At 37.1% G+C, this 15,327-nt stretch overlaps 2 protein-coding genes across 9 annotated transcripts; both read right to left on the minus strand.

Annotated features, from left to right (window-relative positions):
* Positions 1-161: 161 nt before the first annotated feature.
* LOC121750271 lies at positions 162-3,462 on the minus strand. 2 transcript variants are annotated; one of them, XM_042144781.1, is made up of 10 exons: positions 3,247-3,462; positions 3,089-3,158; positions 2,162-2,229; positions 1,752-1,813; positions 1,511-1,592; positions 1,190-1,423; positions 980-1,108; positions 832-893; positions 632-742; positions 162-462 (listed from the first exon to the last, which is right to left on the minus strand). In XM_042144781.1, the coding sequence occupies exons 1-10, from the start codon at positions 3,295-3,297 to the stop codon at positions 420-422; spliced, it is 912 nt and encodes a 303-aa protein (XP_042000715.1). In that variant the 5' UTR covers positions 3,298-3,462; the 3' UTR covers positions 162-419. The 2 variants fall into 2 exon arrangements, with proteins under 2 accessions (XP_042000715.1, XP_042000717.1); XM_042144783.1 differs by having other exon boundaries at positions 162-456; positions 3,247-3,461.
* A 360-nt stretch (positions 3,463-3,822) lies between these two features.
* On the minus strand, positions 3,823-13,106 carry LOC121752132 (probable serine/threonine-protein kinase SIS8). Of its 7 annotated transcripts, XM_042147040.1 has the most exons (14): positions 12,020-13,099; positions 10,601-11,038; positions 10,042-10,145; positions 9,589-9,839; positions 8,578-9,507; positions 8,440-8,480; positions 7,837-7,905; positions 7,495-7,595; positions 6,442-6,520; positions 6,246-6,344; positions 6,097-6,165; positions 4,909-4,958; positions 4,617-4,793; positions 3,823-4,269 (listed from the first exon to the last, which is right to left on the minus strand). In XM_042147040.1, exons 1-14 carry the CDS (start codon positions 12,497-12,499, stop codon positions 4,137-4,139), a joined length of 3,021 nt encoding a protein of 1,006 aa, XP_042002974.1. In that variant the 5' UTR covers positions 12,500-13,099; the 3' UTR covers positions 3,823-4,136. The 7 variants fall into 7 exon arrangements, 5 of the variants coding, with proteins under 5 accessions (XP_042002974.1, XP_042002973.1, XP_042002971.1 ...); XM_042147039.1 differs by having other exon boundaries at positions 8,596-9,839; XM_042147037.1 differs by having other exon boundaries at positions 8,578-9,839; positions 12,020-13,097.
* Positions 13,107-15,327: the final 2,221 nt, after the last annotated feature.

Genomic DNA, 15,327 nt, shown 5'->3' on the forward strand with positions numbered 1-15,327 from the left:
TTTCTACCTATTCTTCAAGAATAGATAATACTAGCATTCATAGATGTTATACGAAATTTTGTAGCTTAACTAATTTCATTTTCAAATCCAAACGTAACCCTAATTAAATATGCGCATTGGTCTTCATCAAGAACTACTTCTAACCACTCAGGGCCGAGTGATTAGTTGAAGGAAAAAAAATCTCTAATCATTCGAACATGATTTACAAAAATAGTCTTCAATCATCAACAATTTACAGTCTTTCAATGTATACCATCTACTCTTTTCTACAATTCTACAAATTATATCATACCAATATACCATAATCCAACAAATTTGAAAACTGAGTAGTGAAAAATAGGTGTGTCACACAGTCATCCTTCAAAGGGGCTAAAAATCACAAACTTGATCCTAACATAGAGTGGAGATATAGTAAATGCTTAACTGATCTTCTGCACGTCCGACTCCGGCTGACTTCTACTCCTTACACAGGCAAAAGAGAAGTACATCAAAGGCCTAGTAGATTAGTTTGCTTTTCAAGTGCAAAGCAACAACAAGAAGAGCCAAACACTATAATTTCTACATTTTCCCTAACATTATAAGCCTATCTGGTTCTATAGCTGTCTAATTATAAGCTGTAGACTAGTCTCACCAGGTCTCTTGGGGTAAACCACGACTATAGAGAGGAAACTCGAATAGAAACGTGGTTTTGAGCCATTGTGGAATACTTCCATACAGCGCAGGAGGAAGCAAGATGAGAGGGCTGAGAAAAAGAAAAATTCTGAGACGCCTCACTTTAAAGGAGTAAAACAGTATAAAAATGGGAGAGAAGTGTTCAACACTGCAACCAACCTCGTCGTTCTCTTATAGTGCCTGTATGCAGGAACATTGCCATACTTCTTGTCGGCCGATTCCTGTATGCATAAAGATATGTTTGAGTCAGTAGATACTGATAATTCGGATCAACGTTGAGGACAATGGATTGAGTAAATGAAGCAACCTCGAGCAGTGGTATGCCACTGACAAAAAGAAGCAGTAACGTGAGGAATATTGGACCAAGGATGACGAGCCATTCTGCATTTTTTAGTACAGGCGTTGCAGCCACGAAGATTCCCCACCAGAGAAAGATCTGAGCAACACATGAAGATTCATGTAACAAAGCAAATATCCAAGAAATTAAATGGAAAATATGAAAAACTTGTAGACCCACCTCTCCGAAATAGTTGGGGTGGCGAGAATACTTCCAAACTCCAACATCACACCATTTGCCCCTATTCTCCGGAGAATTTTTAAATGTTAACTTTTGTTGGTCGGCAGTCGCTTCAATGGAAATTCCTATAGACCAGATGATCCACCCAATAATATCCGCAGCTTCAAGGGAAGGGTTCCGACTGCTCGCATTAACAACTGTCACAGGTAAACTCACAGTCCACACCCATACAGCCTGCACAGAGTAGGGAGATCAGTTCACAAAGTTCACGAGGATAGGTGAAACTAACCAAACAATGAAACAAAGCATTGTTACAGAAACCTGAAATATCCAAAATACGGCCAACTTTGCCAAATTTTCACGCATCTCATCAAAGCGCCGATCCTCCCCCCACTGCAGTATCCTGGTCAAAGTTAAAAGAGCACGGATGAATTCAAATCCAAGGCGAGTTTCAATCTTCATAACGTTGAATATAAGCTATGCGTAAATGTTTTGACTTTGTACATGTTCATACACATATTAGCATCTTGGAGTCACCAAAAAAGGTATGAAGTTTAAAGACCTCATTAGTAGAAAAATCCCCAAACGAAGACCCCACATAATTACAAGAAGGGACAATATCACCTGAAAAGTAAGATAAGAAACTCAATTTCAAAGAAAGAAGATGAAGAAAAAATATCAAGTTTTCAAATTTATCAAAGAACTCAAGACTTGTGTTTCTCCCCCATCCAGAGAAGTTCAACTTAATCTGCAGCATGTCATTTGTATCTCGACTATGTACCTTTGTCTTACTCTTTATTATCTCATGACACTAATGCAGATATATACAGTATATACTTATCTTATTCCCTTACGTCCAGAAATATCAGTATGTCCTCTCATACTTATCATATGCTAAATTCAATCTTGTAGCCATACAAAGGGCGTATCCACATTATATGAATGAAAAAGGTTTAAAACGGAAGCATTTACCTGCCGGAAGTGCCATGATCCTTTAACAACCAAGGTAAGGATAGCAAGTATCACAAAATTTGTGCTACCTATGCAATGCAAGTAGATCAGTTATGGTGAATAAGAGGCCACAAGTCACAAGAAATCAATATAAACAGAAGAAGATAATTTATTCTCTGGACCCATAATATTGAACCTGTTTGTTTACATAGTTATCAAGATTCAGATTTGAAGTAACCAGTTGGACTTTGGCATTTGTGTTCAACATCAAATTAAGTTGTAGACATCTCATCCTACCCACACACAAAAAACACAGTTTCCTCTCGAGACAGATGATGCTTTAACATGATAACAAACTGATACGTAACGCAGCTTTGCACTTCAATTTCACTTTACGATCTCCCATTTTGTAGGAGGTATTACTACAACTTATTACAGTAAGCTTCACGCATTGTTCTACTTTTTGCATGGTCATTAAAATGAAACGTACATGAAAAGTAGAGCTTGCAGCCTACCAAGAAACCAGTAATTGATCTTAAAATGAATAATCAACCATCCATGCCATCTAACTTTCTATTCAAAAACATTGTTACCCAGTTTTGGTTTTGTGTATGAACTAAAGTTTCTGCAGCCGAATACAAGAGCATTCACTTGTTATGATACTTTCGCACGGTTATCAATTACCAACAAATTAATCCAACCATGGCTAGCTGAAATGGCGCAGACCATCCAACTACATTGTTTAGTTAGTACATCGACCATTTAGGTCATTTCAGGCGTGCACCTCATCATCAACTGACAGTCATGTAAGAAATCTAAACAATTGAAAGAACGTGGCATAATTTTTTGTTTACGTGCAAAACGAGAATATAGTTAAAGTCTTATGTATTTAAAGACAATTGCCTGTTGAAAAATTCAAAATTATGATAAGCCGTTGATGAAAATCACCTGCAAAGTCAGTGACTTTATCAAATTTTAGAAGCGCTGTGATCACAAAGAAGAACAATTGATAAGCCACCTGCAAAAAAGATAACAAAAAGATTCAATTTTGAACAAGGCCGCCTCCCCAATTGAGTGTGTGTGTGTGTGGAGGCGATTGAACTTACAGTGACGATGGCAGTGAGGGCCAAGAAATGGGAGTCGATAACGGTTCCCATGAATGAATAGATGATTTTCTAAGTTGTAATTCCAACTAACAGACAACAATGCATTTCATTGTAACGAAATACTATTGTTCTTGTTTTTGGACTCGCAAGCAATGAATTTCATTTTATTATTCGCACACACGAAGAAAGGGATTGGGTAGTATATGTGGTTCAGGACAAACCAGAGTTATGAAAGCCTGCTGTATCAATAACCACCTTGTTTTGTTTGCTTTAAGTAGTCAAGGCTTATTTCTTGACTCTCTTTTACTAAATGCAATTTCTTTTACTACAAATTTAACCCAAAAAACTTTATACTTTTGTAATTTGATTGAGTGCAACTTGATATAAACAGCTGGATTAATAGAGAGATTTTCAACACAAAATCAGACCAAAAATAAAAACAGTTTAACAGACACCAAATTGAGACAATTTACATTTTAGTTTGGTTGGGTTCAATTTGGCATTCTAATTTGATTTTGATTTTGATTTGGTTTAGTTTCAGAATGCTCAGCTATAAAACACAAGAAGACAACAAAAGAAGGGGAACAACAGAAACTGTCCAATTATGAATTGAAACAAGGTTGAACAAGCAATAATTACAACAATTTTCTGGTGAATTTACAACAACAAACTGCACAATTTGCTTGAAGGTGGCATTACAATGCCAAGAATATAAAAGGAGAAATACATGTAACAAAACAGAAACAAGAAGAAGAAAAAGGCAGAAAGAAAGATCTAACTGACTCAAACAAGTGATCTTCTTGACTTCTTCAAACAATGTCTCAAAGCAAGGCTGCAAAATGCCAGGCATTCAACCAGGGAAAATTTTCTGCTGCTGATTGCTTCTCTCACTAGTTTCTTCTATCTTGGGAATTTACACTTCTCCTGCTCATTGTTTTTGGTGCTTGTGAGCTTGCGCTCGACTTTTGAAGCGGTTTCAAGGCAGCCATGATTTCACCAAATGTAGGCCGTAGATTTGGATCTCTGCAACACAAAGGTATTTCATTCTCTTGCAAAAGAGTGTACTAATAAGATAGCCATTTTGAGATAGTAAAGATAAAAAATAGCCACTAAGTATATAGTTTCACTCCTTCATTATCAAGAATAGATTCAGTCTATTCACAAACACAAATCCACAATTAGCCTCGGTTGTGAATTTAGTATAGAAATTGCCAATTAAAGGCAGACAATACTTTCCCAAAAAAAGTGACTGTTTTTATCATTTATAATATTTGTGGCTATTTTTATCTTTACACTGCAAAATGGCTATATTGATATATTAACTCCAAGAGAAATGGCTGTCAAAAGTGGCTAAAAGTAGTTGGACTTACGTTTCCCAGCATCTCAAGACAATGTCTTTGATGACAGGATCCATGTCGTCTGGTATGTCAAGACGGCGATGCTGAAACCCGACAGCACCAACAACTTGCATCGGGTTCATTCCTCCCCACGGCTGCCGCATGGTGCAGAGCTCCCAGAGTATCACGCCAAAGCTGTAAACGTCACATCTGCATTTTGATCAACAATAATAAGATCATGTAGGTTGAGAAGCTAGCATGTGATTCTTAAGACTATCATACATTATTATAGCTGAATCAGTTTTAATAAGATGGGACTGCATACTTCTCATTTGATGGCTCGTTTCTCAATACTTCCGGTGCCATCCACTCCGCCTAAGCAAGACAGAAAAGCTCAGAATTAGCAGCATTAACGCTCAAGAGAGCTATTCAACCTTGGTGAGTTTGGCCCAACACGCTTAGTCATGTGACAATGACCAAATTTGTATCTCGAAGCACAGAACAAATGACATGGGAAATAATTTTTCAAACAGCATCATACAACTCAAGAAGAGTCTTTCCAAATATAATGTTCGATGAAGATACTGAATAAGAAAGAGGTTCACATAACCTTCTTAAAGTGAGAATGTTGAGACAGACTGTATAAAGCATCTACACTTATCTCCACTAGATGCATAAAGTTTCTGTAATGCGATAACATTAAGGTGTATTAATGTTGTTATGGTGTTCTCACAAAAGTGCAGATGTTATATACTTTGTATGTTAAATGCAATGTTTTCACGTTCTCATGATAAAAAGGTTCCCACAATAACCATTAAGCACTACCTACCAAATAATATTGCAGAATGGCACATTTATGCCCGAAAATAAGCTTAACATCAACATCACAGCACAGTGCAAGTGTTGATATGGATCTATAAGTTATCTTAGGACGAAATTTGGACTGCAAATAGATGCATGCTTCATTGTTTTAAGATGCCTGATCTCTTCAAGACAAACATAAACAGAAAAAGTGTTTTTTACCAAATTCCAATACATGTTCGTGATGCAAATATCAAGACCCGTGGAATCAACAGCCGGTGACAGAAAATTTGAAATTCATTTTTAAACAATAAATCACAGCAGATCACCTCTTCCGAAGGCAAACCTTGGCAATCAAATTTCTCCAAAAGCCTGAGTAATAGGATCAACAGCAATTGAGATATCTTCTACAAAATGGCTGGTAAATATAATGACGCATAAATTGATTATGTTTTCATTTTTCTTAATGCAGCATCAACCGATATAGAAGCCAACCCCGACTGGAGAGGGCCAAAAACTATTGAAAGGAACACATATTACAACACAAAACCTCATTAATATACCAAAGGTAAAGGAAATAAAGTGTCAAGCAACAAGTCAATTTATCGAGAGGACCCGAAATCTACAATGCAGAAAAGAAATATGACAAGTTGAGAAAATTTATATAGTATCACAATGTAAATCATCATAATAAAACGTCAGACTAGCTTACCGTTCCAGCAGTAGACCTTGAAGAAAGAAACGTGCTGTGCTTCATCCTCGATAATCCGAAATCACACACCTTTTATAGAAAACATAACATGGATTAGTATTTAAACAATAACATGGTAACTTATGATTACTATGTGACGAGAAAATCACCTTGACTACCCAGTTCTTGTCAACAAGAAGGTTTGGGGACTTCAGATCTCGATGAACTATCACAGGAGTACAATTATGCAAATAATTCATTCCTCGAGCCTGTCACATCAAGTGTCTTTTATTAACGTAGGCCTAGCACATTCCCCTTATTTAGAAGATGAAAAATGAAATGCAAAATAGAAAATAGGTTGCATACAGCATCAAGAGCCATCTTCAACCGTCTACGCTCATCAAGTTGATTGTTTGGGCGATGAAGTAATCTGTATAAACTACCTCTGACCAAATAAAGGATTCGTCAAATAATAACCATTTATAACTTCGTGATGCGTATAATTTGATAGAGAAAAAAATGACAGAAAAATTCAGAAAAACCATTTTTTCTACAATAAATTCATCAATTTTATCCCCTAGAGTCGCCTATCCATAGAAAATAAACTTATTTACATAGAAAACTTTGCTTAACTTGATTGCTTTAAGAGAGATGGGCATCTATTAAGTCAAGCATGCAAATTTCATAATCTCAATTTTCAGTTTTATTAGGGCATTGCTTTAAAACACTAGTATTATCTTTGTTTTATATTGAACCCTTCATCTTTCAAATAATGAAATGTACAAAGGAAAAAAGGGGTAATTGAGCCAAATTCACAAACTTTCACCAATTCTAGTTGTACACATGAAGTATACATTCTGCTTCCAAATTCACGAACTTTCATTGTTAATTTTTCACATGGTTCTCATTGTGGCTACCTACGCATTAATTTTGGGGCAATTAACAACTGAGGTAATGATACATGGAAGAATAATCAAGCAGCTGTGGAAGGGAGAAGAAATAGCGGTGACGAAAGAAGTTAGTTAGAGAGGAAGTTAGTTAAGTACTATCCGGCGAACCTGAGTACTGTATCAGCGAAAAATCAAAATAATTGAAAGTTCGTGTAATTGGACGCATGATTTTTAGTTCATGTGCAAACCTAGAATTCGGAGAAAGTTTTTGTATCCAAGTGCAATTACCCCAACAAAAAAAATAAAGAACCTATCTTACCAGTGATACTAGGGACATGTCAATCTTTGTTAGTCCTATCTTGCTGCCCTCACTCACATTAGATTAGGGAACCGTGCTTGACTAGAAAAATTATATTTGTTTCATGTTTAAGTGGTCAAAGCTTGGAATGACAGAAGATGGTTCTTAAATGCATGTTTCAAAGTTTTTAGACAAAAAATAACAGACAGGTTTCAAAGGATCTTAGCATACCTAGGAAGAAACTCTGTAATAATCGAGAGATTTGGAGGTCGAGTAATAGCTCCCATAAAGAGAACAACGTTTGGATGTCTCACTCTTTTCATGATGCGGACCTTGGAAACCAGAAAATATGCATGTCAGCTCATTAAACATCTCAAGTAGATACGAAAACCCGAAATAAAATAGAACGAGAACATAGAGTGGAGTCGGCGCTTCAGGATCAGTAAAGTCGGGACTGTAGCTTTGATATATACAAGTCAAAGTGTGAAAAATAATTTTAAAGCTATCCTGGTACAAAACACTTCTTTGACCTATTTTACTATGAAGTGAGAAACCATCAGATAGGGAGATTACCTCACTTCTGAATTCCTCGAGAGATTCACCAGTTATATCTTGGTCAAGGAATTTCTTAACAGCAACTTCCTAAAAATTGATATTGCGTAAATACTCATCTTCTAGGAAAAAAAAGGCTTGTAATAACTCAAAACATAGCACATAAAAACACATAGGCATGATGAAATCAAATTATACTCAAGGAACCATGATAAAAATAAATGACAATCGCCTGAAGACTTTGCTTCAGAAAAAAACAACACGACTACTTAGACCACCACCGAGACAATTTGATGGTTCATAACTATTGTCTGAGAGAGAGAAATATCATAATTGAGGTTCAATAATGATTTCACGTATTGATAAAGGAAATAGAGAACCTAACACTTCAAGAGACAAAGCGAACAAACCCGAATTTTAGGCAGGACGAGATGTCAAGAAGGCAAAAGAGGTACAAGAAAGCAACATGAACTGCCAAGTTTGAGTAAGAAAAATTAAATAATAACAAAATGAATCTACCAGAACATTTTCACGAAATGCAGGATTCTTGGATTAATGAATTTATTTTCCATTTGTATAAAATAAAATAAATTTAAACCCTCAGATAGGCTTTCAGAAACTCACAGTTCCATGCCAGTCTCCATGGTATACCTCGCCGTAAGATCCTGCAATAAGGAAGTATATTATTCGTTTTGTCCAAGAGAAATCAATCATTTGTAAAGACAACAAAACAATTAGACAAACATAATGCAAGATTAGTACCAAGCCCGATACGCTCACCCAAGGTGATATCTTCCCAGGGAATTTCGCAGTCCGCTACATCATCTAATGTAGAATCAGATTTTGTACTTTCATTCTCCGTGGATCTATCCGATATCCTCTCCCCTCCAGAACTCGGTCCCGAACCTCCATGTCCTTTGTCACCACTACCTCGTTCATGAACAGCAATGTCCACATCACTTCTGACACCCACTGTCGGACTAAGTTCGCCAGGGCTATCCGCTGAATGAACAGCAGATTCCAGAGCCTCATACTGTTTTGTAACAGCTGCGGTAGTTGCTACTACAGCTGCTGCTGTTGCAGTAGCTGCAGCTGCGACGGGAAGCTGAAGTTTTGAATCACTGCCTACCTTTGCAGCAGCAACTACCATCGAAGAGGCAACAACCGCAGCAGCAGCTGCTGCTGCAGCAGCAACCGGAACGTTTTTTGTGTATTTTACAGGAGTTGCTTCAGAATCCAAGGAAACATTGTGTTTGTTAGATTCTTTTAGATCTAACTGGAGATGCGGATGCTTATCCAAACTGCCTCTAGGATGCGAAACCTGATGAGGCAGGGGAGGGAGAAAAGAACGATCAAAATGGAAACCCTTTCCTTTAAGTTTGTCATCAGATCCTTTGCTATCATATTCTTGCATCGCGGACTTGACCTCCGACAGCGGCATATCCAACTGTTCTGTGTACACTTCAGTGAACAAATTCGGAGGCGCAACGACGCCACTCTCAAGCAGAACATCGTGGAGCTTCTGAGCTAATTGTGGATTTTCTTTGGCAGCCTCAATCATGTATTTTGAAACATCCTTCACTTTTTTTTTCCGAACAGCTGGGGAGCTAACTCCTTCTGTCCAGGATGGAGATCTTGCGTGTGTGTGACTCGGCCTGGTAGAGGTTTCCAGTGCTGGCTCTATCTTCACATCTGAACCATAAACACACTGGTGAGATCCTCCTTGGCCTTTCATCGGCAGTTCTACTAATGCACTTGATGGTTTACTTTCACCTTCATCCGTCAATTCCTTTCCCTCAGGGATACTGTTCCTGAATTTGGATCTTTGATCCAATATACCAAAATCCGGTTTCTTGTCAAGTGCACTGGATGTTCTGCCACTAGACAAAGGCCAGTGAGAAGGACCAGCATTTTTAGACACAGGGTAGGCGGGGAGAAACGAGTCTTCGTAGTTAGGATTGGCCCCTGCTGCATCAGAAGGAATAAGTGTACCAGGGTCGGCCATCAAATCAACAATGTATTCCCTGAACCACGTTTCGACATCTTAGGATAGGATCACTAATTAATCACACTGTAGTTAGTGAATGCATTTGGAAACACTATCATATCATATGCTAGAAACTTTAAGAGATTCTTCTGAAAGCAGCAGGGTCAAGACAAACCATTTGAGATCAAGAAACGAACGTGGTTCTGACTGTGGTTAAAACATGTATAAATAGCACTTACCTCCCATCATCAATTTTCACAAAGCTCACTGCCACGTCGTCGGAACCAGTAAACTGTGGTCCTTTCACCAAGCGACAAGGAATTCCAAAAGAATCAGCCAAAACCTGCACAACCATGCCATATAGACAAGAGATTAGGTCCAAGTTGCATGTCCGTTATCCATAAAGATCGACCATTTCTTATATTCTTTGCACGTCCTTTGCTGGCTGTTAAATGCTCGTACTTATTTATTTTATTGTTAGTCATAGTTTGTGCCCCAAACTTTCAGTATTTCCCAAAAAATATCCCCAACTCACGTTTTTTCTTAAAAACAGACTCAACTTGAAAGAAAAGTTTGATTATACCCCACAGTACAGAATCCGACGATGGAATGATGGATAACCTAGCCGGATTCTTAAATGGACTTAGCTCCATAATGAAAAACAAACAAGAATCAATAGAGCTTAAATTATGTTCACAACATGTAAATGCCTCGATAGTCAGAAAAGGGAAATGAATCGCCATGTGTATTGCAACAAAATAAAAATAATGAACTCTCGATATTAAAAGCATTGCATACCTTGAATAGCAATGCCCTGTGACGAGCCAGTCCAACAGTCAGAGAACCAATAGGCAAAACCATGCTCCCATGCCTTGCTTTCAAAGTATGACTGAGATTTCTCCATGCTGCCAACATGCCATCGGGGTCACCAACTGGCCCTCCCATGTGATTGGAAACTAAAGTAGCAAGTTTTCGCACTGTACTGTGGTTTACAGAGTTAATGGAATGTGACCTTACTCTGAATCCAATTTCAAAGGCTTTCTGCTCGAGTTTCAACAAGTTTGAATCAGATTGTCTATTTACAAGAATGGCTTCCCAACTAATATCATCCGATAAGGGCGTTGCTTGCAAATCCACAAGGGAAGGCATTCTAGACGACATGGAGCCAGTCACGATGCCATAAAGATCATAGAACCCATCCAGAATCTTGTCATCGTAGCTAAGGGCATTGTAATTCTGTGAAGCATGGATAAATCTAGAATATGAGATATGTTAGAAAGGAGAGCAGAGAGGATCATGCATATACAACGACAATATATATCTTCCTTGAAGTCGAGAACAGATCAGATAGCAAACAAAGTTTGAAGAAGCATCTTCAAAAACACGCAACGAGATAGGGTTATAGAGCATTGTCGTTGAGAATTGATCTCCGGTGTTCTTTAACTAAAAGACTATTTAAGAAGGCTGTGTTTAAAATGTACATGATCATTTTTGTCTCAAGAATATAGACATTTCTCTCCTGTAAATAATGGTTACATGCTATTATGAAACAAGATACAGAAGAGTGAAAAAAAATCTAAATGTTACATTTTCAAGAAAAAATAAATGAGCACATGAAAGAATGGCCTCTCATCTGAGCCACTCCATCAGTTTAAAGCCGACGTGATTCGTAAGGATGTGACTAGAAGAGGGAAAATTTCTGCATGACTCGTAGAAAAAGAGCCCTATTATCCTTCATTGCATAATGATATATGGCAAGGGTAGGCTATTATACAATCACTCTTAGTCAAATGCAGTCTTCAACTCATAATCATTCTATATATTCCCCATTCTTTTATGTCATCTATTTGAGTATGGTTTTGCATTTCAACACTAAACAACAATGATATGTAGCAAAACCTCAATGAAATTAAAGAGGCATGTCTTGATTTTAACTTGAGTCTTCATCTCCACAAATTATTTATCAATTCATCTCAACCTAGAAATAACTAATTTCTTACCTTTATATATCCAGAATTTGCATTTCTAAACAGCTTTACACTCATAGCTGTACACTACACCTATCTTTTTCCTTAATTTCGAGTTCTTTTACAATATCAGAATCTCTTTAAAAACGGCCATGGACTATTCCTAATCCATTCAACGTCTACAAGTACGCCAAGAATGCAAAATGCTCAACAACAATCAACATTACAAACCATGAACATGAAAACATACCCTATAACGATACACCACAACTTCAGCCGGAGTATTCTCAGGATGACAAGAGCCCAAACTGATCTGCTTCACAGCCTCAATCTGCACAGCCTCAGGATCCTCCTTTGCACTTAGCTCTAAGGCCAACTGAATCTGATACTCCTCCTCAATATCATTCTCCCTTGAGTTAGAAGAGCCCGAATCATGCCTCACAGCATCCAAAGCAGCATCCAAGCTACTGCTCCCCACAGAATCAGAGGGCTCCATTCTCTCCCCCTTTGTCACGTTAGATGAGGATGGAGGACTAGGGCTATGCCTATGAGTAACAGAGTTCAACCACCCCGAAATCGTTGAAAACGGCTTGTTCTCTGACTTAGAGTGGGATAGCTTAATACTTGGTGAACCATCACTCAATCTAGTACCCCTTGATGATGTTGAAGAGCCCTCTACGTCCTCAGATTGATTGGATCCTATGTGAAGTTTCTTCAGAAAGTTTTTCATTTCTTCCCACCTAAGCTAAGGAAGTCAATGCTAAAGAAACAAGAACCTCTGCATAAATCTCTCCATGGCCTCAAGCCAAGCATGAATCTTTATCAATAAAAACACCAATTTCACATCAACAATTGCAAATTCCCAGCTCCCTCAAGGAACCCTTTTTGCCATATCCAAGTATTCAACAGAAAATCCCACCAACACCAATAAAATGACCACTAAACCTCACTTCTGCACGATAATAGTAGCAAGAACCCTTTTTTTCTCATAAAATAGCAAAAATCCACAAATCAATAGAATACCAACCACACTTGCAGCCTCGCAAAGCCCAAAAAGTACATAAGTACGCTAACAACTTGGGTGAAACAATATAAAGATTGCTTCTTTTGTTTCCAATCTCCAGATCAAAAATTGAATAACTTCTGAGGTGGGGTGGGAAGAGAGAGAGTCAAATGAAGTGCAGTCAATTTTACAATCTTGAACCGTGTGAGGAGAGAGAGAGCGAGAGAATTAAAAAGAGAGGAAAAAGATGCAATTGGTCAATTTGGAAAAAGAGGCCTACGCATATGCATATGCTTATGCAGGTGCAGTGAGACAGCAAAAGAGCTGAGCAAGTGGGAAGTGGAGTAGGACCTTCAACAATACGAACCATTTCTACCACATAATTGTATACCGCTTTTCACCTCTTTTCTTTATACGAACCAAAACTCAACTCCAACTTGTCCTCTCACTATCAATCCAAAACTAAATTCTCTACTCAAATTTCATTTTAAATCCACATCAACAAATATTTAATAAGAATTGATTCTGAAAATTTCCAATGTCTATCTGCAATACATCATCAGTATATACTGTATTGATTTGAAGTTGAAACATTTTTACAGTCTTACCGTGAGCTCACTTCTATTTTACTGCATTGCACTGCATGTATAATATTATTAAATTTATTGTGTAATTTAGTGTTGAATTACCAAGATAAATTTTACTGTACAGTATTTTTAAAGTACAGTAAATTACACAGTAAAATCAGTACTCAGTAGTAATGTAGGTATAAAATTACTGAATACTTTGTAATTTAGTGCATTTTAAAAAAATATCTCGATTTGTTAACATAAATTTTAAGATTAAAAGATGATATCGATACCACAATTTACAAAGTTAGGAAGCTCAATTATTTAAAAATTCTACTATATAATTTTCACTTTCAGTACGGTGGCATAGTGTGATCGGGGGAGTACTAAATAAGCTAATAGTATTTCGTGATTAAATAATTTCAAATATTTTCTTAATTTCTAATTTCATAAAAATTGTAAACTATTTGTAACATGAATTTTAATAAAAGTTCTGTGTTTTGTTAATGAAAAATAAATTTCATTTTATTACTCATTTAACGTAGATAATGGTGGGCCATATTCAATTTTTGTAAATAAATTACAAAATTAAGGCTAAAGAATAATGGAATTGTGACCAAAATGAAAATTTAAGAAATACTACTATGCATTACTTGAGGTGCACTATTTTTATAGAACAAATGTAATTAATTAATAATTACCTATATTTTTAATTAGAATATATTAATTAATTTCATTAAAACTTTTTAGGGGAGTAATTTAGTTAAATCTTAATTTAATTATTTAACTAAAATTGAATAAATTAGTAATAAATGAAAAGGGAATTAGGTCAAGCTGCATGGTGATGCACACAACACTCCAAGGTGAACAAATTGGCATTGTCTAATTTTACCCCAAAAAAGTTCAAAAACAAATTGTAAAATTGTATGGAGATTCTATCCCATACCTAGATTTGCCCACACTGAATTTAGTGAATGTGCTGTATAGAATGTGTAGTTGTTGAAATAGAAGAGCTTTGGAACTGTCATTTGCAAAGTGGTGTCTAAAGTATTTAAATGTTTGAAATTTGGTAGTAGTAGTAGTAAAATTATGAATAATGATATGTGGCTATATTATGGTCATCCATAAATTAATTAAATACCAAAAAAAATTAATTTTTTTTCAAATTTTTAGTTTAATACTACTTGATTTTACTTTTATATCATCTTCCTTATATGTTGCTCAACATGTTAGTGTTGCTCTTTCGTAGTTTTTGCTCAACTTATTACTACTGTCATTTCTTGATTGTTGCTCAACGTATACAGTAATTCGTGATATTAATGTGTTTTATGTAATGGAATTCAAAGATAAGTATCAACTCACAAGTCCATTTACACACATATAAGTTTATATCGATAATTCTAATTTTTTTATACATGTAAATGGACTAAATTAACTCTTTATGGCCGGCCACATTATGGCCATTTACCATCACTCTAAAATTATAGTAGCATACCAATTCAATATCTCACCCGCAATGGGGCGGACGATGGCACGCCCGATGGCGCGCATCGTCCGCGCCCACCATCGTCCGCCCCATTGCGGGTGCGTGACATAGGCCGCGGACGATCGTCGCGCCCTATACTAAGGGTGCGGAGTATAGCGCGGACGATGGCCATCATCCGCGCCATCGTCCGCCCCATTGTGGCCTACGCGGACGATGGCACGCGGTTTCGTTTTTTTATAAATAGAGTTCATTTGTAATTTCATTTCACGATTTCACTTTCGAAACTTATTACATTTACATAATTACTACGAAATAGATTCAAGTCCCAATAGTCCTATGTTTAGCGGAGAGGCGCGTTGGCCGGGTACAGAACCCGGTGAATATCGTTCGTTCGACGCCGACACCTAGTACGATCCCGATTTCAGTACGGAATCGTACGGGTTGTCTGACATGGAGCAGTCTCCAAACCGACCAAGCGCTCCCTCTCGCCGTGACGCCGC

Source organism: Salvia splendens, chromosome 10 (genome assembly GCF_004379255.2).
Source record: "Salvia splendens isolate huo1 chromosome 10, SspV2, whole genome shotgun sequence".
NCBI lineage: Eukaryota > Viridiplantae > Streptophyta > Magnoliopsida > Lamiales > Lamiaceae > Salvia > Salvia splendens.

Coding starts and splice junctions, on each gene's coding strand:
- LOC121750271 (XM_042144781.1), bottom strand. CDS start 3,297: ATGGGAACCGTTATCGACTCCCATTTCTTGGCCCTCACTGCCATCGTC. Junction 1,109..1,189: donor ACCCCAACTATTTCGGAGAG/GTGGGTCTACAA, acceptor TGTGTTGCTCAG/ATCTTTCTCTGGTGGGGAAT. Junction 463..631: donor GGTTTACCCCAAGAGACCTG/GTGAGACTAGTC, acceptor TGCCTGTGTAAG/GAGTAGAAGTCAGCCGGAGT.
- LOC121752132 (XM_042147037.1), bottom strand. CDS start 12,499: ATGAAAAACTTTCTGAAGAAACTTCACATAGGATCCAATCAATCTGAG. Junction 6,521..7,494: donor ATTACAGAGTTTCTTCCTAG/GTATGCTAAGAT, acceptor TTATTTGGTCAG/AGGTAGTTTATACAGATTAC. Junction 4,270..4,616: donor GTCTTGAGATGCTGGGAAAC/GTAAGTCCAACT, acceptor TTTGTGTTGCAG/AGATCCAAATCTACGGCCTA.